Genomic DNA, 23,438 nt, shown 5'->3' with positions numbered 1-23,438 from the left:
TTTCTTCGAAATTGCTTGGCAGCTTCTGGGTGATTGAAGTGCGACGTCGAAGGCTGAAGACGAAGCGCTCCATGAGTTTCTCAAGCCATCCCCGGCTGGCTTTGAAATCCTTTGGCATTAGGTCTCACTTCCTTGAAAGTTCCCTAGCTTTCGCTTGGAGCACTTCTGTTGTCACTGGAAGGGCAGCTGCTCTCTGCATCCGAACGAAGTCGGCCAAAACTGTCTCCACTTCGTGGTGATTGCCTTTCTTTGGTCCGCTAAATGCCATCCTCGTTCCGGCGCACGCAAAAAGCTGCTGTCGTCCCCTCCAACGACGGATGCTTTTCTCGTCGACGCCGAAGTCCCGCCCGGCTTGAAGGTTCGACGATGCCTCTGCGGCTGTCACAACTTTTCACTTGAAAGCGGCACTGTAGTGGCATCTCTGCTTGGTGCCATCGCGATAACACCACGCCGCACACCGATGTGGCCAACACGACACAGGTCAAAATGGTGACCTCGCTTGTGTACGGTTGGCTACTAGCACGACTAGTAGCGGCTGTGATACTGACTTTTCTAGATGGCGCTAGCTATGCACCATAATTAGCAGTTTCAATGAAAAATTGGCACGTTTTTTTAAAATCCTCGAATCTAAGCCGACCCTAGAGTTTGGAATATGATTATTTGAAAAAAACTATCGGCCTAGATTCGAATAAATACTGTACTTGACAGTATTATTACTGCCAAGATCAAGCTAGTGGGTTTTTCACGTACTTCAAGCTAATAAACCCAGGTTAGATCCAACCCACCAGACTGTGACAGCAGCAGCAACAGCAGCAAAGGTGTTGAGAAATATTAAAAAATGGAACTTAACCAGAGGTCACATCTCAAATTGCGCAAGCTGTCGACCTTCGAATGAAGAGTGCCTTGAGCTCTGCTGCAGTGAACGTGTGGCTGTCGACAAACATGAAGCCAGTAATGGCGCGACCGTGCAACACCGGTTCACAACAGCCAACCCCATGGAATGATAACCTTCCCAATCAAAGTGTTGCTTTCCGCACGCACTTTTCTGAAAAGTACAGTGCTCATAGTGACCTGCAAATAAAAGATCCGATAAAATTATTATTGGCCATTCTGCCATGTTGAGCGCATTTTGATGTTTTCATGGGCCAGATAAACAGATGAAAAATAGAGAAGCCAATTGGAAGTCCCCATCTCTGATTTAATGCGGTATTCACAGTGCGATGGAGCCCAGTGCAGAGCGATGTGGTAGGGAATGACTTCCCCTACCAGCATTCCCTCTACCGTATCACATTTACACGGGCAGCCGAGAGCCTAGAGGAACCTAACTGTTGCCACAGGAACCACCGGCTAAAATGTGAGGCTGCCATGGGCGCCTCACAAAACGTGGGCTGCAAACTTAATTGCTAGACGTGAAAAAAATAACGCTGCTCAGCCCCTGCCTATAGTCAGATACAACTTGAGGCTGCAGTGAAGCTCCGCCCACATTTATGACCGCCGCACAGAATTCTTCCATGATGAAAAAGTAGTTTATTGTGGTAACTTTTCTTCTTGCCTACACAAGAAGCTTATCACAAGTAAAAATTATAAGCTCTAGAGTTTTGATACCTGGCTTTTTTAATACTTACAGTGAAAGATTGATAAGCTGATTTCATTTACTGTTGCGATTGACCAGCGGAGTAATACAAGATGCAGCAGACCGAGGCCCACTGTTAGTAACTGCTGTTTTTTAAAGTTGCAAGTATCCTACTGTAGAAGCATGAGGGGCGTAGATCGTTTGTGCTGTTCGAGAAAAATGATGTTCTTCTCCCCTCCAGAACATGACCGGAAGCCTCGTCACCACGCCGCCTTTCAAAAGCATGGTGTTGCACTCAGTGAGGTGCGGTCATCCTCGGGTGGCAAAAATTCGTCACTCGTGTGAATACCGCTTTAACTGCGACAGCGCACACATAGCATTTTGTACTGCAAAAAAGAATGTCATTGAAAGTCATTAGAAAAGTTGATGCCATGGTTCCGGCAATGTAACACTTAATTCAGCGACAGCTCACTCACAACTGAAATCTGAAGACATTGACAAAATGTATGGTGGGGCAGCCAGAAAAAGAATGTAAACCAATATGCCCCTGCCTGACAGATGGAAATGCCTGCAGCCATAGAGGAAGCAAGGCTAAGGAGAGGCCCTCACCATCCGAGCTGCATAAGATAAAATGTGCCGGAAGCCATGTGTTTTCACAAGGAGTCTGGCCACTAGGAGTCTGGCCAGTGGTGCTGTCTGTCATTGTAGCTGCTGCGCATGCGCAAACCGCAAACATCCTGAGATGGAGGCCAACTGGGGGGGGGGGGGGGGGGGGGAGACTCTCTTGTCCGGCTTAAAAAATGTGACATGATGGCCTCTCCTTGAATCTTTCCTTCCGCCATGCCTTTAGCAATTTGCAGTGGCAAACCGGTGGTATAATGCCATGACCTTCACGTCTCCCTGGCCTCTCGCTTGCCTCAGACACTTCCTTGCTACGGCTTTTGCGGCATGCAATGTGGGTATTGAGGCTGTAGCTGCCTTAACTCAGCTTTGGTGGCACGCACTGCGGAGCATTGGCTAGCTACCTGCTTTTACAGCAAGAGCTGTTGAAGTCCCATCCTGCTGTGCTTCGTGTCGTGGTAATAGGTCGTGACCAAAGGGTAGTTGCCACGGGAACCACTCGAAGGGTTGTGTGCATGTGAGTGTAGTGGTTATTATGTAGGGAATGGGGGCAGTTAGGGGTTGATGAAGGGAGGAGTGCACAACTCTCCATTGAAGGGATCACCGCAACGACGCTATGCTTGGGAATGGGAATAAAAGGTCAGAGGAGAGAAGGTGGGTCTGGTGGTTTTTGAAAACATAGCGCGGAAAACACGTGGACGACACAGATGTGAACGGGACAGGTGCTAACTTCCCACTTTATTTTAAAACACCACCACTTCAAATATGTAGGAGCCGAACGCCACTATCAATCGATGAGCTTGCGCAAAGAGGAGCAAAATCAAAAGAACAGCGCATGACAAATAAGAAAAGCACGGTGCTGGGGGCAAATGAACAAAAAGGAGACAACACCTACTCTGACTTAATCACTGCTAAATTGTGCTTTTTCTTCTTTTTAAAGTTCTTGTAAAAGACAAAAAGTCTGGTGGGTACGAGGCAAAAGATCGCTGCCTAGTGGTGCTGGAGCGAAGAGGGGTGAAGCGCGCACGGTCACAGCAAGGTGTGCACTTTCATGGCCCCAATGTAAGCTAGCAGTATATAGGTGACATAGGCGAAAAAATATCCCAGGCCACATTACTACATCGCATTTGCACTGGCTCTGCTCCTACCTCTATGTGGATGTATAGGACGGGTCTAGCATCGTTAATGCTGTGTTCCACATGTGGTGTGAGCGGTGATATAGAACATTTTAATTCTTATGTACTGTCCAGTGTACAATGCGGAAAGGTGTGTGTTGTTCGCTTCCCTCAAGAATACAGGAGCCCTTCACAGTTCTCTTCAGGACATTATCTGCCCATGTGGAAAGCAGTCATGTAGAAAGATTGGCGCTTTCTTATAAAGTTCCTCCAGGACCCGGATTTTGACTCCAGATGGTGACAGCAGGAGTTGACTATTGACTGTTTTAGGTTATTGTGCTTAGAGCCATGTATATGAGTCAGGTGTCAGGTATGTGTCGGATTTATGGTCCATATTTGGCATTTAAGTGTCGCTATGGTTGGGCAATTGCTGGCAGAATCCGCAAGGCTAACCCCACCAGTAGCAGCAACAATCTCAGCCTCTTAGCTTGAGGGCATGGCTAACTCTTGTAGCCAGGCCAGGTGGGAACAGAAGGACCAAAATAATCATCCGGAGGGTGATCACTGTGGAAGGAGGATGGTATGGCACGAGTGTAGGAATGCATAACAGGAGGGTGGTAACCATGGGAGTTATCTGGAGGGTGGTTGCCTTGGAAGGAAGAGGGTATGGCGAGAGCAGAGGAATGTGCAACACGAGAGTGGCCACTGCAGGAACCGTCTGGAGTGTGATTGCTGTGGAAGGATGAGGGTGTAGCAAGTGCGGAGGAATGCGTAACCCCAAAGTGGTTACCCTGGAAGGAAGAGGGTAGGGTTAGAGCAGAAGGATGCACAGCCTGCTGGTAGTTGCTGCAGTATGGAAGGAGGAGGGTTTGGATTGTGTGTAAGTGGGTAAGCGGAGAAGGCTGCCAGGGGAACCATTTGGAGTGTGATCACCGTCGAAAGAGGAGGGTTTGGCATGAGCGAGAAATGCAGAAACAGAAGATGACCCCCAAGGGAATCATCCAGAGGGCGGTTTTTGTGGGAGGAGGTGGGAGAGTGTGAAGAGGGAGGGTGGAGGAAACAGGCGCGTAGTGGGGGGTGGAGGGCCTCTTGTCGAAGTGAGTGCTTGTTGAGGAAGTAGTGTTTGTGGAAAACTAAAAACAGTGCTTTGTAACTGCACATATATGCATATCGCTCTCAACTTCTTTACCTTAGGATAGTGCGAAATGAAATACCGCATGCGTTACGCAGTGGTAATTACCGTCCTGTGTGAGGTTCTTTATTACCACGAGGGCGTATAGCGCCTCTACAGTAGGGGGGTCAATTATAGATGGTTTTGCCATCACATCTGAGAAAGAAAGAAGCTATGCAGGCTATGCAGTCGGTTTGTCACATGTGCTTGAGCCAGCCTGAGTCAAAAAGTGCTGCAAGCAGCACTTACTGACTGCGACAGTTGCATATCGACCTACCCCTCAACATGCAGTCACCACCACCGCCACTTGCCACCCAAGTATTTTTCATGACTGAACACCGACGTAGGCTTCACAACAGGGTTGCACATTATGTAAATTGTTTCGGTCGTTTTATTTATTAAGTCATACTGCAGGCTAGCACAGCAGGTGGGGTTTGCTGGAAAAACAAAACAGAGACAAGCGAAAAGACCGATACCATGAAACGTGTGCTATACGTAAAATATGAAGTAACGGACACATTCGCGTATCGGCAAAAATTTATTAAGGTAATTTTGAGAATGCTGTCCTGAAATCACGTGGGCGACACATGAATGTCAGCCGCAGACAAGGGAAGAGGTTGTACATGCAGTTACCCATGCGGACTTCCAGGTTTTCACTAAAGGAAAGATGTGGGGGTTTTGGGTATGCTGCAAGAATGCATTTTCTGCCTCCCGACTTACATCAGTCCTTTGTTTTGCCCAGAACAAATGTTGACTTGGGAAACCTTTTGAGCGTTGAAGTTTGGCACGACAACGCGAGGGAATTTCCCGCTTGGTTTCTGGAGGACGTGAACGTGGCACTTTGGGGAACAGGTGAGTGGCACTTGCTGGTGACGCACACACATGCACGACTCAAGGCCATTGCATCACTAACTGAGCTTTCTCTTTTCAAGCACAATGGAATCCTTGCATGACCGCTATTTGTTGGTGCAGTAATGTCACAGACTCATAGAAACATTACTGTCCGTTAATAGAAATTTAATGGCTCGTTTACATAGCAGTATCTGAAACTGCCAGTGTAAATGCAGTGGAAACTTAACTTTTGAGTTCCCTGAAACAAGCTTCAACTTTTTAGCATGCTCGTATATGGATGCCACACTTTGAGCGAATATTCATATTAGGCTGCTGTCTGCATGCTAATGGGCAAAAAAGACATTGATGTCAGCCTGAACAATGCCTCAGCATTGCAAAACTCATTTCTATATTACTTTTAATAATTCACATGACTGTGTGCATATGTTGTTCTGTTTAAGTCTCATCCTTAACTTTGGGGAGCGTGGCTGACGTCAGTACAGTTAAACATGGATATAACGAAGTTGACAAAAGCTTGCAATTTTTCTTTACATGCACGTTTTCGTTACATGTAGGTTTCGCGTGAAGGCTCGTGCAAATGATGCAGGAATGAAACCAAACGGCTCAAGTTATCCGTGAGGGTGAACTCACCCTTCAAGCATTTATTTTACAATGAAAAACTGCATAATTTCTGCTTGCTTCTTCTGCACGAGTGAAGGCACAACACGCTGCTCTAAAGAAGCTAAATCGTGTAAAAGTCCTTCATTGTTGCGTGAGACGACGAAACGGTGCAAAATGTCCATTACGTTCATCACCTCCTTTGCAGTAGGCACGTCACACGGATCTGCCTCACAGGCACCATCATCACCGCCATCGGGATCTTGCACGCTTTCAGCTAGTGCTGCATCCATCATTTCTTCTGTAGCCACAGCGGCATTGTCGGCAAACAAAAAGTCACTCAGTTCAACGTCGTTGGGCTCACCACCATTAGTGCGTATCTCGTCCCGCGCTTCGGCCACATCGGACGGAGTAGAAAGGTCTTCCTCCTCCTCCTCATCGGCACCAGCCTGTGCGTTTTTGGCTATTCCGGCCTTTAAAAATCAATTCACGATAACTTCTGCCCTGACCTCATGCCAGGAGGCAGCAATCATCTCGACTGCTTGATAAATGTCAATCTTCATCTCCCGTTCCAGATGAATGTCAACAAGTATCTTCAGGATTAGTCGGCGCTGGTAACAGCATTCAAAACTATTAATGACCCGTTTGTTCATGGGTTGTATTAGGGACGTGCAGTTGGCCGGGAAGTAATGCAGTTCGATGTTGGACAGCTGCAGGGCTTCGACGCGGTGCGCCGAGCAATTATCCAGCAGTAGGCAAACTTGACGGCCTTGCCACTTGACTTCCTGGTTAAATTCCTTTAACCACTCAGAAATATTGGCCGAGTCATCCTCGCTTTGGAATTCGCCACATACTTCACGGGCATACGCTTCATTCCCTTAAAACACGTACCTGGGACGGGCACTTTTGCCGACAACTAGCGGGACTTGCTTGTCTGTGCCGTCGAGGTTGGCGCACAGCAGAATCGTTATGCAGAGCTTGCTCTGCTTTCCCCCACGGCAGTCATCGCCTTTTAATGCTAGCGTGCGGCCCAGAAGCATTTGATAAAATAGAGCTGTCTCGTCGGTATTGTAGATTTCAGCTGCCTCGAAACGACTCAGACTACATTTAAAATTGCGAGTTTGTCTTCAAAAGACAGAAATTTTCGTTTTCTGGCAGTAGAACTCATCACAACCAACCGGCGACGCAGTTACAAGTGGAGATGCACGACTACATGCTGACAGGCATGCCTAGCACCTACAAAACAAGTCGGACGGACCAGCACCAGAGAACAGTTGACACACGTACATGTGCAGACGAGGGAAAACACGCAAAATGGCGAATGCAAAGCGTCGTTATTGTTGTCTCATCATCCCTCCCCCTCTCCCTTCCCCCGTCCTGGCAATGAAAGAACCAGCCATCAGCATTGCTTTTAAAGTGAATTCGTATGCAGAAAGTGTCTAAGCCGTTGAAACAAATGAAAATAAAAAAATAAGAATGCTTGTTCTCATATTTATACAAAAAAAATGCTGCAAAAGAAATCAACTGCCGCTACAAATGCCACCTAGTGTCACGCTAGACAAGCAAAGCCTGAAAAGGCTGCTATGTTAGGCATGGAGCGGCGCTAGCCACTGTCATCATCATCATCACTAACTTTGCTCGGTCACAGCTATCCCAGACGTTCGCGTAGCTGCTGGCTCCTTAGAGTATTAATATTCACTAATGTAGTGCATATCTTTGGCCAAATTTTCCTCAAAAGTGCAAAAAGTAATGACTGATCAGCTTTGCGAGTTCGCTACATCAAAGTTAACCGCTGCAACGCGTTCGTTACATCGAGGTCGAAAATACATGGGCTTCAATGGGGCAGCGTTGGGGAATTCAAAAACTTTGTTAAATCCAGGAATTCATTGCATAGAGGTTCATTACATCCAGGTTTAACTTTAGACAATTTTGGAGCTTGCTGTCACAGTCTCATCAACGAAACAAATGGTGGAGGAGTTTTCTTCGCGTTTTTTTCCTGCTATAAATTTGTCACACAGGAAAAATGTCGCTGGTATGACAAGGTGCATGTTTTCCTTTGATTTTTACAGATCGGATTTGGTACTTCATTTTTGATGAGTGGTTCTCCTCAAGCAGCCATGATGGCAGAATTCATAGAGAAGCATCTGCTTCTGAGCTTGGCCCATCTTTCTTGAGGGTAGGTATCATGGAAATGGCTTTACTGCTGTAAGAAGACGGCAACACATCACTTTACAAATGCAGTATGTGTTTCTTCAGCCACACAGCAACAGCACCATTTGAAGTGTCATCTTGAACATTGGGTAGTAGGGAGGCACAGAGCACATTCCTGACCACAAATGGAATCACGCAACTAGCCCCGAAGAACACCACAACAACACGTAGAGCAAAACGCTGCGGCAATGGCTAAGTGTGCTTAGGCAGTGGGAAATGAGGACACTCTGCTTGTGCTGGCACTGGTTCATATCCCACTCTGGGCTGTGTAGTATGAGAAAGTATTTTTTCTTGCTAGATGCCATTTGCACACAAAACTTCAGGAAAGTTGGGCTTCATCTACGGCTTCAGGGTTGCCTCAGTTTGCAGATGATGGTCATCTGAGTTTTCCGACAATGGGAGATAAAAGTAGTTCAAGCTTAAAATGATTGAGTGCAGTGCTGCTCAGAAGTGATGCTCTGATGTTCATGTAATCGCCATGTAAGTCAGCCTGCGGCACTTCGCACATGTAAACAGCTTTTCTTGTAATTCACTTAACACAGTGATAACGATTGCATTAATAAATTGTAGGGTGTGTATGTGTGTCATGGCAATTCGCATTGATTGTGTCTTTGAAGTGAAGATGAGAGCTTCAATTATCTGTCCTTTATTGCCTCATGTGTGATGTGAGGTACAGTGCAAAAGTGGAAATAATTTTCATATCTGGTCAAATCAGTTTTTAAAAGACATTTATAAAAGAAATGACAAAATGCCAGCTATCAGAAGTGCAAGCGGACTGCATAAAGATAAATTCATGCAAAGGCTTACTCTAATAGTGAAACAGCGAAGATTGTGTAGCCGTAATGCTGCATTGGCAGGTGTTGCAGGAGTTTTGAATTTTCCTCTTGGTTTACTGTAGGCACCTGTGTGTTTTGCCCAGTTCTATTGTGCTCACACCTTCAAAAAGGATCAAAATTAGCATAATGTAATTCTGCTGTAATCATATTAATTTTTCTTACTAAATCTCTCTGTTTTCACATTTTTTCAGTGAAGGAACGATTAGTGATAAAATCCTGGACGTTCATAACTTGTCTCCTACGTTTTTGATGTCTGGGCATTTCATAATCAGTAGCTGTTCCTGCTCCGGAGGAAGGAATGTCCTTAATCTATCAAGATGTACTCTGCTTCCAAACTCAGCGACTGCTGACTTCAGTCACCTTGAGTCAGCCGCGTAGCAATAATTATCACTAAAGTCTGGCATCTTGCCGTGATGAATGTTGACGTGTTTAATTAATTCATACTGCTGTTATTGGTTTGCTGCAGTCGGTGCTGACAAATAATTTGACACCACTCAATTGTACTTCTCCTGATGACATTTCTTTTTTTTGTGAGCACTTCATTTGTAATGCAGCCCTTATGATAACTATGTCATTTTGGTTTTCGCGTCGCAGACTTTGAAGCAATCTCTTCTTCATGCATTGAACGAGCATCACCTCTGGAACTACACTGTTATCGTTAGTGTGTGCTCATACTTCTCACGTGGCCAGAGGCTGCTGGTGATCCTTTCAACGGTGCTCCTATCCAGTGCACTGAGTGCACTATGTGTCTTCTTCATGGATTCCGAGGTACGGATTATGCTCCCTGCATGCATCTACTTTTGCCTGTTCTATTTGACAGCGGAAGCCAAATAGCAAATCATAACGCTAAGTGATTGTCAGTAGCAAGCTTTAGGCTAGACTGGTTTGGAGCCAGCAAGTTAGTTTCTGATCGGTAGGACAGCTGTCTGCCTCACATGCAGTCAACTTAATTGTACCTCAGAACAGAAAAACGAGATATGTAACCTTTTGCTCATGCTGTATTCGTTTCGTCACTCCTGCAAAAAATTGTGAAGAAAACAGGGGCAATATGAAGTAAGAGAGTCCGCACATCGAGCTAGCACCGTGGCAACACTTCCGGGGTATGGAATCTTTACTGAGCTTGCATGTTTATAGCAGTTGGACTGTACTATTGTGAGCAAAGGTAAGAGACCCCTCTCCAAGTTCCGACCCGAGCCACTCTGCGGGAGGGGGCACCACCTCACAAAGCACTTCTGGTGTCAAGACTGGTGAAATGGGCCCTTCCTGACACAAGAATTGGTTTGTCAGGTGGATCGCCAAGCAGAGTGGCACTGGGGGACACTGCTCTTTAAAATAACTGACAATTTTTAGTTTTTTATCACACATTTATGAAATTAGCATATCTAATATATTTTTGTGTTGTGATCACAAATATGCAATCTATCTTTACCTATCCTTTGCAGATATTGAAATATTAATTAATTCATGACTAATTATGTTGCCCAGGTTTTTGTTAAGTTCCTCATAAAATATTTATTAAAATTTGATGTCTATGTGTTTTACAAAGGCAAGAGTATGAAACCATACCATAATTATAATTTTTGGTTCACTGACATAGAAGTTACAGACCTGTGAAGTACACCCATTGAAAATTGCAAATTTTTGAAAAATAGCCTCCCATTTTGATTAAATTTAGAAAAAGAAATGTTACAATGTTTTGATATTTTTGCACAGAGTAACTCACAACCTTTAAAATGCAACAAGAGTTGTCCAAATCTAACCACCACATCTGGAGATATTTTGGGCAACAGTATGTGCAGTGGTTAAAAAATCAGTTTTGAGAAAACAAGGAAAGAAGTTTGAAAACAAGTCCAGAGTTTATTTTCTGTAAATTCAGACTTGTAGTCCAGTGGATCTTATGCTAGAAGCCTCCAGGCTCAATCTCGCCATCAAGCTCTTTCACTTGTTTTCTTTTCATTGCCTGCCGGAAGTTTTCAGCATCTGCATGCTTCCTGTCAGATGCTACCAGCCGACGCTGGTCCTTCTCGGCGCATCTTTGGAGCATCACACTGCTTTTGTTGACATGCAGTTCCAGTTCCCTGAGGATGGCCTCACTGGCACGCTCTTTGCCAGTGTTAAACCTTGCGACAGCTTCTGCCACCGCACTCTCAACAGTATAAAGAGAGGCATGCCTGTGTTTTGGTACGAGTGACCATATCACCAAGTGTAGGCACTTGTTTGAATTCTGTGTTCTGCCTCTCTGGCAGCGTTCAAGCAATTTCTCGTGAGAGAGGCGCGTGTATGTAGGCAGCAGTGCCTCTTCAACATAGTCTGGCAGGCTGTATCGGTGCTTAGGCGGAGGTTCCTTCTTTGCCCCGGCCTTGTTGTAAGTACATAAGCTTTCTTCACCTTTTGGGAACAGCAAATGAGTTGGCCTTGCGTCCGTAGAGGTTATGTGATGATAGTTTGCGAGGACAGCATTTTTCACTGCATGATTGTTGCCCTGGTTTACTTTTAATGCCCATCCATAGTAGGTAGACAGTTTTGTGACAAGCTCACCCGTGAGCTTGCTCTTTTTACTAAGGCTCCTCTTGCCATCTCCCTTGCTTTTTTGCAGCAGACTTCTCAGAGCAGCACCCATGCGTTTATGGATATGATTAATGCAATCTTCTTTCTTCTCAATTTCCACAAAGCCATAAATTTTTTCTTCATGCAGGGCGTTGAATGCACGACTATCACCGTCGCACAACATGGTTGTGTACCGTAGTCCATGCTTGTTCAGTGATCGGCCAAACAGTACTTTCGCAGCCTCCACTTCCATTTGGCCGGGCTGTTTCTTTGACACAGGTGGCCAGCTCGCCATTCTTCATAGCGAGGGTCACCTTCTTTCAGGCCCAGTTGGCATCCTAAACAAAAGTTCGAGAGAACTACAAAATCGAGCACATACCTGGTAAACAGTTCAGTGATTGTTCCCACTCAGATGTGCGAGGAATGGCCTCTCGTTAGCCATGTTCCATCATAGGAGACTGCAATATTTTTGGGGTTTCCGAAGTTTAGCTGACCGTACAAGGTTTTCGCGGCATCTGCACATTCGCCCATCACATGCGCAGCAGCATTCAGGGAGGCAGGGTTCAGCTTCCTCGTCACATATTTTTTATACGTTTTTTGGTGCAAACCACTTCGCGAAATGTTGAGAGCCAAAAAAATGTCATTGAGGACGGTTTGACCGTTTCCTGCGCTCGTAGCGGCCCGAGTCGCAAGTACGTTCACTTCAAACGAGTTGCACATCGCATTCCCACCTGCTCTCAGCGAGCTCCACTCGACCTTGAGTTCGCCGCAAGAATCGCAGCCCACGAGCTTGACTGCAATTCCGCTCACGGCCCATCTTTGACAGCGTCACAGGACTACCGCACACTCTGCATTGCACATATTTGAGCAGTTCGTTCACGGCTGCGAGGCTTACAACGGTGAACGCCGTCCTGCTTTTAGGCGCCTCGTTGAAGTCTCCCAAAAGAGATTGCTTGCGGCGGGTAGTGGACATCAAAGAAAGCTGTCGCTCTTCTTCTTGTGCGTGGAGATCAATTGCCACTTTTTCGCTTTTGGAAAGAAGTGGCGTGTTGACGTGCACTGTTTTCGACATCGCAACGGGCACCGGTGCTGCGTACGCTACCGCCGCTACCGCTCCCTCTGTAGGGGCATTGCACTGGCTTGTGGGATCGTCGCTGCTGCTGCCGGGTCTGATGGCTCCTTGCGTGTCCGCGGCCGCCGTTAGCACTTTTTGCCGAAGGCACAAGCAGTCTGAAATTTCCATTTTCCCCCCGCCATTGCGATGGAGAGACGTCAGCAGGGCAGTACTCTGCTCAAAATGGCGAACACGCTCCTTTGTCCACTAGACGACGCTTCTCGGCGTCCAATCGGGAGGCAGGATTTGCCACAGGTGATGAAAAAACACCAATGGCGCTCACTTAATTTGTATTTTTTTGCGGCGGGTTAGCTTCATTGTTGCCAGAGGGAGAAGTGTTTCCCGCCAAAAAATGGAAGGCAGAAGAGCGCAGCTTTCAAACGATACCAAAATGGCCACGCTCTGTTGCGGCGTTGCGACGGGGTGCGAGTTTGAATTTGTCCAATCTTGAGGGATTTTTATGAGTGAAAACTGTCGTTGTGCTGACTTTAAAATCCAATAACGCGGTAAATACTTCTCAGAGGACCATAATATTTCAGAAACAGTTCTGATTCTAAAAAAAAAAGATATTTCAGAAAACCGATTTTTCTCGCGATTTTTCGGTCTTAAAGAGCCGCATCTCCCCTTAAGGCATTCAGTGAGTTCAGTGCCGAGCACCTTATGCTGGTTACCATTAACAGGATCGACAGGTAGTGCATAGTGTTCACTGAAGGGGGCATTCATGGTAGTGTATTAAGTGACCCAACTATTTTTTTGTTTTGAATGATCGGATCGCGGAATGTGGAAGACAGACTTCTACAAGAAAGGGCTACTGAAGCGGTTTTATGATTCAGCGAGCTTAAAGGGGCTGCGAAACACTGCTTGAGCGGATGCCGGTTACGCTTCAGATGGATTCTTTATGTCACACAGATGCTGACTCAAAAAGAATTACGAGAATCGATGCATAGGAACGGGAGTTATTCAATGAAGAAATTTCAAAATACAAGCAAACAAAATGCTGCCCTCAACTCGATTTTTGTGGAGCTTCCCATTGCCATTTCACTCTCCCAATGACGACACCCAGCGCGACCAATAAAAACAGCCTATCTTAGCACGTGGTGGAAGTTTGCCCTCCATGGTTGCCTGTTCTCTGTAACTCGTTCATGCCAAGGCTGGCAGCGCCGTTTGCATGGTTGCAACAACCATGTGAACGTCCAGCTGACCCAGCGATGCTTCACCGTCACGTCGACGGTGAAGTAGGGAACACTGATCAGTGACGTCCTTTTACTTATGGATCCGAACTCGAGCGCGAGATACTGCGACAGCCTGCGCAAGATATCAGACAAATTTAGCATAGCGCGTATCGCTACTGCTTACCGCCAACAATTGCCCGTCGCTCCTAGCGCGCCGGTTGGCCACGGCGAGCAAGGAGCGTGCGCTGTTGATGGGAACGTGGTGCCATCTGGCACCACCGCCCGGAGATCCTCCACAAGCTGACGATGCGCACTGCCTGCTAAAAGTGAAACGAGCGCATCCTTCCTTGCGACCGAAACGAACGCTTATAGAGTGCAATGGCTCGATCGGATCGATTCCGCAAAGCCGTTCTCAGATGCATAGAGGGTAGCCATAAGTGTTTAGTGCTAGGTCGTAGGATGTTTACAGAGGCGCAAAGTCCTTTGATGCAAAAAGTAGCCAGTGCCTCTGGTGGCGTGTTTTTGTTTTGCTTGATTTACAGTGCTTTTATCTAGTGCAAACAAGTTGGTTTTGTTAATGTAATATAAAACACAAAAACTTGACAAAACGTATCTCTAGTTATTAAAGCAATTTGCAGTATACTTACTCTTTGTCCAATCACCAAGCTGGCGCACAGTGATGTCATATCCGCTGCTAAAAAACCCCCACTGTATGGTGACGCCGTCAGCGCTACGAATTTGTTTTTGTGAGATAATTAATATATTAAAAACCACAGTATACGCGGTGCGACCGATGCTAATAGCATCAATGTAACTTATTCTATGCAACCAGCAGGCAAAACCATGCACTGAGAATGTGTTTCGGGGCCCCTTTAAAGGGATGGAATGCATGAAGCATGCAGGTAGAACACACAAAGGCTTCCTGTGCTAGCATTTGAAATGATGACATCATTGCCGAATAAAGTCTCGACGGTTTTCAGGCTTCTCAGTGCACAGCGCCGGGTCAGGGGCGCATGATGACGTCATCTACAGCAGCGGTGCATTTTCAAACCAGAAATGTTTCAGGAAAGAAAACGAGTACTACTCAAAAGGCAGATCCTGTGGAGTGTTGTTTGGCATCATCCGATGAAAAATAGAAAGGTGTGCGTGAACGGTACTGCATTCATTTGCACGAGGAGCTTACGTATTCTTCTCCATCTTCGTTGCAGCCTCCCACCACCGACGTCCCTGCTTCATCTGCACGGTGGATAGGTGACGCTGTACTCGTCGGTGTGGTAGCGCACCTTGCTCACCAGATGCCCTCAATGATATTCAAGCACCACAGCTGCGCGGAATTGCCACGGGACGTGTGGGTCCTGGGTCAGGCACTGCTCTCATACTGCTTCGAGGTCGCCAGCGGTTGGGCCCGGCGAGGGCACGATTCCTGGTCCAGCTTCTCATCCGTGCGCAGCATGAGCTTTGAGAGCCTGCCGAGCCTCTATGGCATCTATAGGGCACTGAATGTGGGCAGCAGTGGGCCCCGACCGCTTTGGCCGCTGCAGAATGTTGGCGAAGGAACAAGGGGCTGTTGCGATCACAGCGACTGTGGCCATCTTGAGGAGGGACCACAGGATCAGTGCGACGATGAAAAGAGCTCTGCTTGCAACAGCGATACGTCGTCGACAGAGGCACAAGCAGACCAGCCAAACGTAGAAAGTGCAGAGATGGCTGATACTAATTTCAGGCAAGTAGTCTGGCAAACTTCACACACCCCTCGGCACTACTGGCTTTGCAGGTGCAACGTCATGTGGGATTAAAAAGGCAGGTAGGCCTATATGCCGTCAGGAGAATTTTCATAACACTTGTGAAGACGCTGGACGGGCGAAGTTATTGTTCAGGCGCACCTACGGCTGTCTACCTTCACAGTCCACTACAAGTATGTAAAAGGTCTCAAATTCCCAAAGGGCATACGAACTTGCCCAAGTCTCGGCCTTAATTCCTTATCGTTTTGGGCTTGAGCCCTCACTGGCATGTTAGCCAATGATCCAAGCTTACACAATGTTCTGTCTTCGGCCACATGATAGGTATATATATTACGTTATGGAACTGGTGATGGCAAGGAATTGCTGAGTTTTTAATGTGTTCATAGCAGTGAATATTGACATTTGCGCACCTCCTTTTTTTTCCAGTTTCAGGGACACTGTTTCACCGCTGGAGGCAGCGTTGGTCAATTTGGCAGCCCTTCAATGCCGGGTCAAAAGCAACAAGAGTAGTGGTGCCCAGGATGAACCTTTGAAGCCTGTGAAGAGAAGCCGCTCGCCTTCGCTCGCAGACTCGGATCTGACATGCCTTGATTTTGGTAACCCAGCTTTTGTGACCTGTTTAGGTTTCGTGCACGTGTCTGTCACCTCTGTCATGAAGAAGTGGATTCAAGGTGCAACTGAAAATTGCCCCACCACTGGTTTCAGTCCTACATATGTACGGTAACCCTTGCGGCAGAAATTACAAGCACCTTGGAAAGATGAAATTGGGGCCCTATGAAAGCTATGCTTTGTGCAATATATGATTGAATTACAATTGTTTACCATAGCTTTAATTACTATTTATTTACTTGGGATACGATTTTCTATGCACTGACAGTTGCTGCTGAAAGCAACTGACATTAATTCGAACAACATGTGTTAAAAGATTATTGTGCAAATGAAAAGGCATTACCATCTATTGATAAAGTCAGGCTTGATATTACCGAGGGAAATGAATTCTAGCTAAATCTAAAGCAACAAAGGAAATTGTCTGAACCTCGATGAGGAGATGTTCTGCAGTGAAATTGGTATAATTAGTGTAGTCTACAACATGAGCAGCTGTTTCTAAGCCTAGCTTTTTAAGGTCGGAAGGTATGTGGGGTTTAATGCTCCAGACTGCTTGCCGACGGTAGATGTTTCAGTTGCGACCAATTGTAGGGACGTTTTGCAGTGATAGCTGTTGAAACATTTCTGGGTTTGGCACAAATGGGCATCTATTGTCTAAACAGTTCTTCAGGGTGGGAAAAAAAAGTGGGCACTAACTGTGTGCATCTCAACCCAGCCATAGTTCACGCAGTGCCTGTTTTTCGATGTGCTCACGGCAGGTGGTGGTGCACTGAATCCCTCCCGTCTAACCTTCGCAGTGCTTTCCTTATTGCGACGCCCTTATATGCACTGACTGCTGTGCTACGTGATGCACCAGGCCTGTTTGCATGAGGGTAATAATGTCGCAGGCAACAGAAGCGTCGCACATGAGTCGCAAGGCATCACAGGCGCAGATAGGCCTAACTGCTATCGCAGAGTTTCACGCATCAAGCAGCAAAGCGGAAGTGCAGTAATTTTTTTGTATCTTGCTTCCATAGAAATGTGGCTGAAGCCTGTGAGCACCTAGATTAGTCGCAGGTGGCTTTTCACAGTCTTGTGCAATAGGCATGCCCATGACCAGTGCTCTCTCGATACTCTGAAGGGCATGCGTGCTATATCGCTGCTTTAGTGCCTTTTATTGTCGCAGTTTGATTTTGTACTGCAACATGAGACCATAGGTAAAGTGCAGTGGCACTAAACAAATATTTCTTTATTCTCAAGCATATTTAACATTTCCACTGCCACCGGGTACCGACCGGTCATACCATGAGTACAAGCTTCCCCTGGCCTGATGCTTGGCTTGATCAGAGTGAAATGCTTGGGAAATGGGTCTTTGAACACCTTGAGCAGACGGAAATACCTTGTGCCTTGCGCTCTTCGGAAGCAGATGCCCTTGCGCCATAAGAATTCGCTATCATCATCATATCTAACAAGTGGCAGCATGGTGGGGAGAGTTGCACATAACGTCACCGGGAGGTGAAACTACCTGCCGTGCTCTGAGATTCACACAAGCGAGGGAGGATGTGGTAGCCGCAAAAGGCACCATTGTTTCCAAGGGAACCACCAGCTAACAGCATGAGGCGATTCTGATGCCACCACTGGCGTCCCGCAGAGCACGACTTGCAGGGTGGCCTGACACGCAAGGAAACACCACTAACAGCAAGGACAACCTCTGTAAAGGCGGGGACTTATCGTACTCATCTGAATCGCATAAAAGCACTTGCGCTAGAGCTAAATTAAGTTATCCTACCTACCTACCTATCCTGCTGCCCTCGTGATGGTGACGTCACCTTGACGCCTCTTTGCATGGGGCCTGACATTTTTCTCATGCGAAGCATGCTTGCTTAGAAGGAGGGATTTCTCTCCAGTGCGAATATACCTTTTTAGCAGATGTTAGTACCAGGTTAACGATGTTTTTTATGTCGCCCCATGTAGTTCGCCACACCTTGAGCAGCTACGATCGAGAACTGTGCGACATATAAATGCCGAATGCCTGTGGCTGTGACGATGTACTCCACCATGCCACCTGATTTTTGCAGCCACCGATTCTGAGGATAGCGAGGATGAGGAGGACAAATCTGGAATGGCATACAAAGTGCCCGCGCCTGCGCGCACAGGGAGATACACCCGGCTGTCGCTGGCCATGGGCTCATTTGGCTGGCTTTTGCTGGCCGCACTCATTCTGGCTTCCATCTGTATCCTCCTGTGCTGCACCCAAATGTGAGTGGTGCTTGCTGTTACCTGAAAGTGCACAAGGAGGATGTCAGCTCCTTTCGAAGTGTTACTGAGGTTCTCTGTGTCGCTACATGTAATGCTCAAGGCTCCTTAGATCTCGGCGACTGCTTTTCCTGGCAATGGAGGAAGGGCTACAGGGGCAGAGTGTCTGTAACTGTGTTCAATCTGCCAAATACTTCCGCCGTACTGGTGCCCTTGGTCACCTGGAGTGTTGTTCTCACTGCAGTACTGCAGAGGGCATGAGGAGGAGGAGACGTAGCGGTGCCTTGCGACTTCGATCACCTGAGACGCCTCGCATAAACCAAGGCCGGCCTCATCAAATGCCTATAGCTGCTATAGACCTTCAGCGCTCCCCTCTCGCATTTGTTTTATTTCTGAGAGAATCAAGGCAGCACCTGCTCTGAATCTCTGCATTGTCATGGCTTGTCACATTTGATTTCTCAGCCGGACCTAGCTCGTGCTGCAGTACCTTCACACTGTCGCTGGGGAAGCTGGTGCCATTTACGAAAGCTCCTTGTAACTAGACTTGTCTAGCAAATTGGTTGTAATCAAGCAAACAGTTTTTAGTGTACTAGCACTTACAGGGGCCATTGCCTGAATTTAGCTATTGTGTGTTTGTCTGTTTGTTTGTCCTTCTGTCTGTTTGTCTGAAGCCGGTTCCTGAATTGCGAGCAACCCAAGACCCATCCATTACAGCACCTACCATAGATGGGCAGTGGCGCATCGCTTGACCACTGCACCACTGCGCCAGGATCGGTAGGAAGATTCCCAGGGATCTATAAATGTAGAGAATGACCAAGTCCGGATGTATGGACCTTAACGCATTATCGCTATCCAAACAGCTGCCATCCATGAACACTGAATCTGAACACCTGATTTTAAGTGAAAACCAAACTACTAGCACACCTAATTTGCATTTAGCCTAACTACAAAGTCAGCAGCTTTGTTAGAAATATGCCTTAAATTACGAATATTGACAATATACTGTTTTAAGAGTACACTGATAAGGGCAAGTGGGAACAATATTCTGCTGTGTAAGAAGAGAGAAGGAAAGGTTGTCGCCGAGTATAGTTCCAAAGCTAATATGCACTTTTATGTCCCACCTGCTAAGTGTGCATTCACGAGTGCTGCAGTGTGGTGGGGCTGTGACCGATAGAGATGTTCTTGTGCTACACCACAGGCAACATTATTTCAAAGATAGACTTGCACTTCGTAGCACCTACTCTCAGGAACATTGTGCCATTGAAGATTTAAGCACACTGCATGAACGGGGTCTGTTGCTTGATGATAACTTTATAGTGTGTTTGGGCTGTGGAAGTGTTCCGACCGCGGGTTGGCCTTTCTGGTTGTCTGTAAGCCATTTCATCTCACTCTGCTTACCTGCATGTGCTCACTGACATTACACTGTCCTTTTCAAACCAGCTGATGCTGCAAGCAGCATGTGGAGCGACCCTGGCCGCTTTCAGTCATTTAATTCGCTGTGACGAGGACATACCTGCTAATTTTCTGCCTCATCAGATCACTTTTACAATTTTCAGGCTAGGGCGAAAGGAACAAGTGGAGAAAGTGCTGCAACTAAAGATGTTAGTGAGGTATATACACAAGAGTACTCGCATATCACATGGCACACGCTGCTTCCTCAAAGCATTGTGGAACTAGTGTTGCGCAGAAAGCCCTACAGTATGGTATCCTTTCGGTTATTTTGCACATTTTTCATTAATGTTGCACTCAACACAGTGCTGCCTGTCCAGTTATACTAATACAAGTTGTGCTAGTATGCTGAAATTCGTCGTTTTCTACAAAATAAAAAGAAATGTACCGTGCTCTCATTATGCACATCATAAATTACCATCTTTGCAAAAGTAGCCGATCAAATAAAACAGTTTTGCTTTTTAGTCATGTAGTAGCGCACTTATGAAAGCTCTTAAGCTCGAAATCTGCAAGGTAAGGAGAACCCTTATCCCCACTTTTTCGGGACCTTTTGGCCCATAGGGGTGTCGTAATGGCTCCACTGTATGGCGGGAAGCAAAATCTCTTGCTGCAGCTTACTTTTGGCAAAGGGGGCACAATGTGATGCTTGATTTGTGAAATGTAGAAGCAAACGAAACACATCCATCGAATTTCATTGAAACTTTCAAAATATTGTGAAATGCGTGACCTAGCTGCTTATATTTGAATTACCATCTTAGGATAAAGTGAGCTTCCTATTCGAAAAACAAAATTTGGCAGTAGGGTGTAAAAAGGACATGTAGTCAAGCATTAGAAATTTGAGCTTTTCAGGCTTTTCAAATGGAGGACAGAAACAAGGGCAATCATTAGAACAATCAGTAGAAATCTTTTATCTTTGCAATTTTTCAAATGAAAAAGTGTGGCGAGCCTGAAAAACAACAAACAATATGCCTAGTTTTTGCAATATACCAGCCTATATGCAATCAATATGCAATCAGTATGCCAGCCCAGCAGGGACGCTGGAAGCATATTTTCAGTGGGGAGGGCTCAAACAAGTTTCTTTTTACTTGTTTTTTTTGTTTATGTACCTAGGTTTTTCAGATATTACAATCTAAGTTTGGCTCGAGAGAGAACAATTAGCTGCGTGAAAACAATTGTTTTCCTTATGCAGTGTTTCTTTGATCGCTAGATGATGCATATTATACAAGCAGTAACAAGAGTTGATAATAGCATAAACTGCGCCGATAGTCTGCACAAGTCAAAATAAACTGCATGCACTCCCAAAGCCGCTTCTAGTTTATCTGCTGTGTACTGACTACCTTCAGCTGCGCTGGTTAATATGTCTTCTAGTTTCGAGCTGTTCCATGCCCGGCAGCTAAAAACACTGTCTTTTTTTCACTTATGATTCAGTCGGCAATAGCAAAATACTCATTGCGCAGCGCGGCCTTGACATCAAGTGCAACTGGCTGGACAGGTCTATCAGTCGTCTCATACCTTGCAGGAGGTTTTTTCGGCCTTGACATATGAGGTTCCTTCAGGCCTAGGTGCGCTGCTGTTGTGCTCGTTTGCTGCCACAGCTTCTCAAATGCAGTTTCAGAGCGCAACTGGGAGATCGCCTCGCAGAGAGCCTCTGCTGCCTTTTTTGCACCTGCAGCGCAATACGTTGAGCTCTGGAGAGCCCTTGCTAATTTTTCACAAGGCCCAAAGAAGGCTATGGAAATGTGGATACCTAACAAGGTTTCAAATTTCTGCAAAAGCCGATCGTAACCTGTAAAAATAGCCTTGCTGCTTTCGGTCACTGAACCTGGTGTCTGCAAGAGCTCCTTGAGTGTCTCTTAAACTGTGGCGTAATTCTCAATGAATCTTTGCATCGACTTGAGTCTAACGGTCTATCGCATCGGACAAAGCGGCAGTAAGTTATTTGGCCTTGATCCACTCTCCACAGCTGGCTTGCGTCCTGTAGGAGGTACTATGTTAACATAAACACTTTTGTGCTTCTTGGAGTCGAGGACTGCATAAGAAATGTCCTTAACAGTGGTAAGAGCGTCTCCAATTATGTCACAACTCCTGCTAGCCTCTTGCAGTACCAGATCTAAACAGTGATTACTGCAATGAACATACAATGACCGTGGCTCACAAAAACTAAGTCTTTTTTGCACACCCGAAAAACTACTGGACATATTCGCCGCCCCACCAAAGCAGTGGCCTCGTACACAGTGAAAGTCCAGGCCGAGTCGCAAAATCATGTCCTTGATGGCCGAATATAGGGTCTCAGATCTACTGTCAGGCGCATTATACAGGCCGAGATACTCTTCCTGAACTTCGAGATTCTCGCTCTGCACATACCGTACATAAAAGGTGAACTGCTCGTCACCATTTACATCGGTTGTTCCATCAGCAAGGATACCAAAAAATGGACTGGACTTCACATCCTCTATAATTTCCCGTTGCACACTATGGGCCATAATCTCTATAAGGTCATTCTGCATGTCATCGCTCACCCATTTATTTCTATTAGTCATCCACATCTTAAGGACCGGTACATCCTCCGACCTCTTGTCGAGCAAATCGAGCAAATTTCCATCATATTTACCTCGTCGTCAAAGAGCTTAAGCCTGTCCGGCAGAGGTAGCACACAGAGCTAACTATGACACGAAGTGCTGCCCTGGCCTCCTCCCGCTCTTTGTTGTATTGCTGCGAAAAGAGAAGCAAAACAGGAATGCTTGCCTAGCATGACAAATTTCGGCTCAAGGAGGCGAAGTGAAATTTGCTGTTTTCATATGACTGGAACTTCTCGATAGCTTTTTTCCAATTGATAAAACCAACCTTAGCAAACGCTGGTTTCATACTTCCAGCGCTGTCTCCTCTTTCATCGAAATGTCGATGGCACTTGTGCCACAAGACTACGTCGCTCTTGCTTTCATAAAAATGCCAAGGAAATTGCAAAAACCAATCACGTTGGCACGATCTACCACCTCGGTTTCTGGGGAACCTGTAGGTTTCGGCTGGAAGTGACCGACAGTCGTACAGCGCTGACTCGTCCTCCCTTGATCTGTTTCTTGAATTCATGAAGGCAAGTGAATGCACATTGCTTGTTTCATCAAAGTTGGTTCCTCCTGCTGTTCGACGTGAAGGCCCCGGTGTTGGAGCTTCTACAAATGAAATCAAAGACGTATGGTCACATTTTGCTTTTCATATTGGGCTCCTTCTCCAATTTTCAGTGAATGGTTTTTAAAACATGCGAAATCAAGTTTCCTCAATATTTTCCAGAATCAATGCATAACAAGGTATTATAATTAGCATAGCAGATAGGCAACTTTTCTTTTTTGGTTAAAAACACTGAAAATGCTTACCCGCAAAGCAGTCTGCGGATGGTAGGGACAGCTCGGAATGATGGGTAGAGTCATCGCTGATTGGTTGAACATCAACGGTGTTCGTGCTGTCGGGACGGGCTGGACTGATTTCTGCAGTAGAAGCGCCATCTGGTAGTTGCCGGGAAAAGCGAAGAAGCAAAAAGTGTGGTTGAACAGATGCATTGACACAAATGGAAGTCGGGATGAAGTACTAAGAACTGTAAGA

General features: G+C 46.2%; 1 protein-coding gene and 1 pseudogene across 1 annotated transcript in view; one reads left to right on the top strand and one right to left on the bottom strand.

The window, feature by feature from the left end:
- The window catches only part of LOC144123740 (uncharacterized), a 189,058-nt gene that overhangs the window by 120,673 nt on the left and 44,947 nt on the right, over positions 1–23,438 (top strand). The window contains exons 32-37 of the mRNA XM_077656508.1: positions 5,223–5,332; positions 7,999–8,105; positions 9,571–9,744; positions 15,018–15,532; positions 15,978–16,147; positions 18,215–18,395. Coding sequence (XP_077512634.1) covers positions 5,223–5,332; positions 7,999–8,105; positions 9,571–9,744; positions 15,018–15,532; positions 15,978–16,147; positions 18,215–18,395 — 1,257 coding nt within the window. The remainder of the gene's footprint in view (positions 1–5,222; positions 5,333–7,998; positions 8,106–9,570; positions 9,745–15,017; positions 15,533–15,977; positions 16,148–18,214; positions 18,396–23,438) is intronic.
- Positions 10,810–12,958, bottom strand: LOC144124609 (uncharacterized; annotated as a pseudogene).

This window comes from Amblyomma americanum, chromosome 3 (genome assembly GCF_052857255.1).
Source record: "Amblyomma americanum isolate KBUSLIRL-KWMA chromosome 3, ASM5285725v1, whole genome shotgun sequence".
NCBI classification, from domain to species: domain Eukaryota; kingdom Metazoa; phylum Arthropoda; class Arachnida; order Ixodida; family Ixodidae; genus Amblyomma; species Amblyomma americanum.
This window is presented reverse-complemented; position numbering and strand designations above follow the sequence as displayed.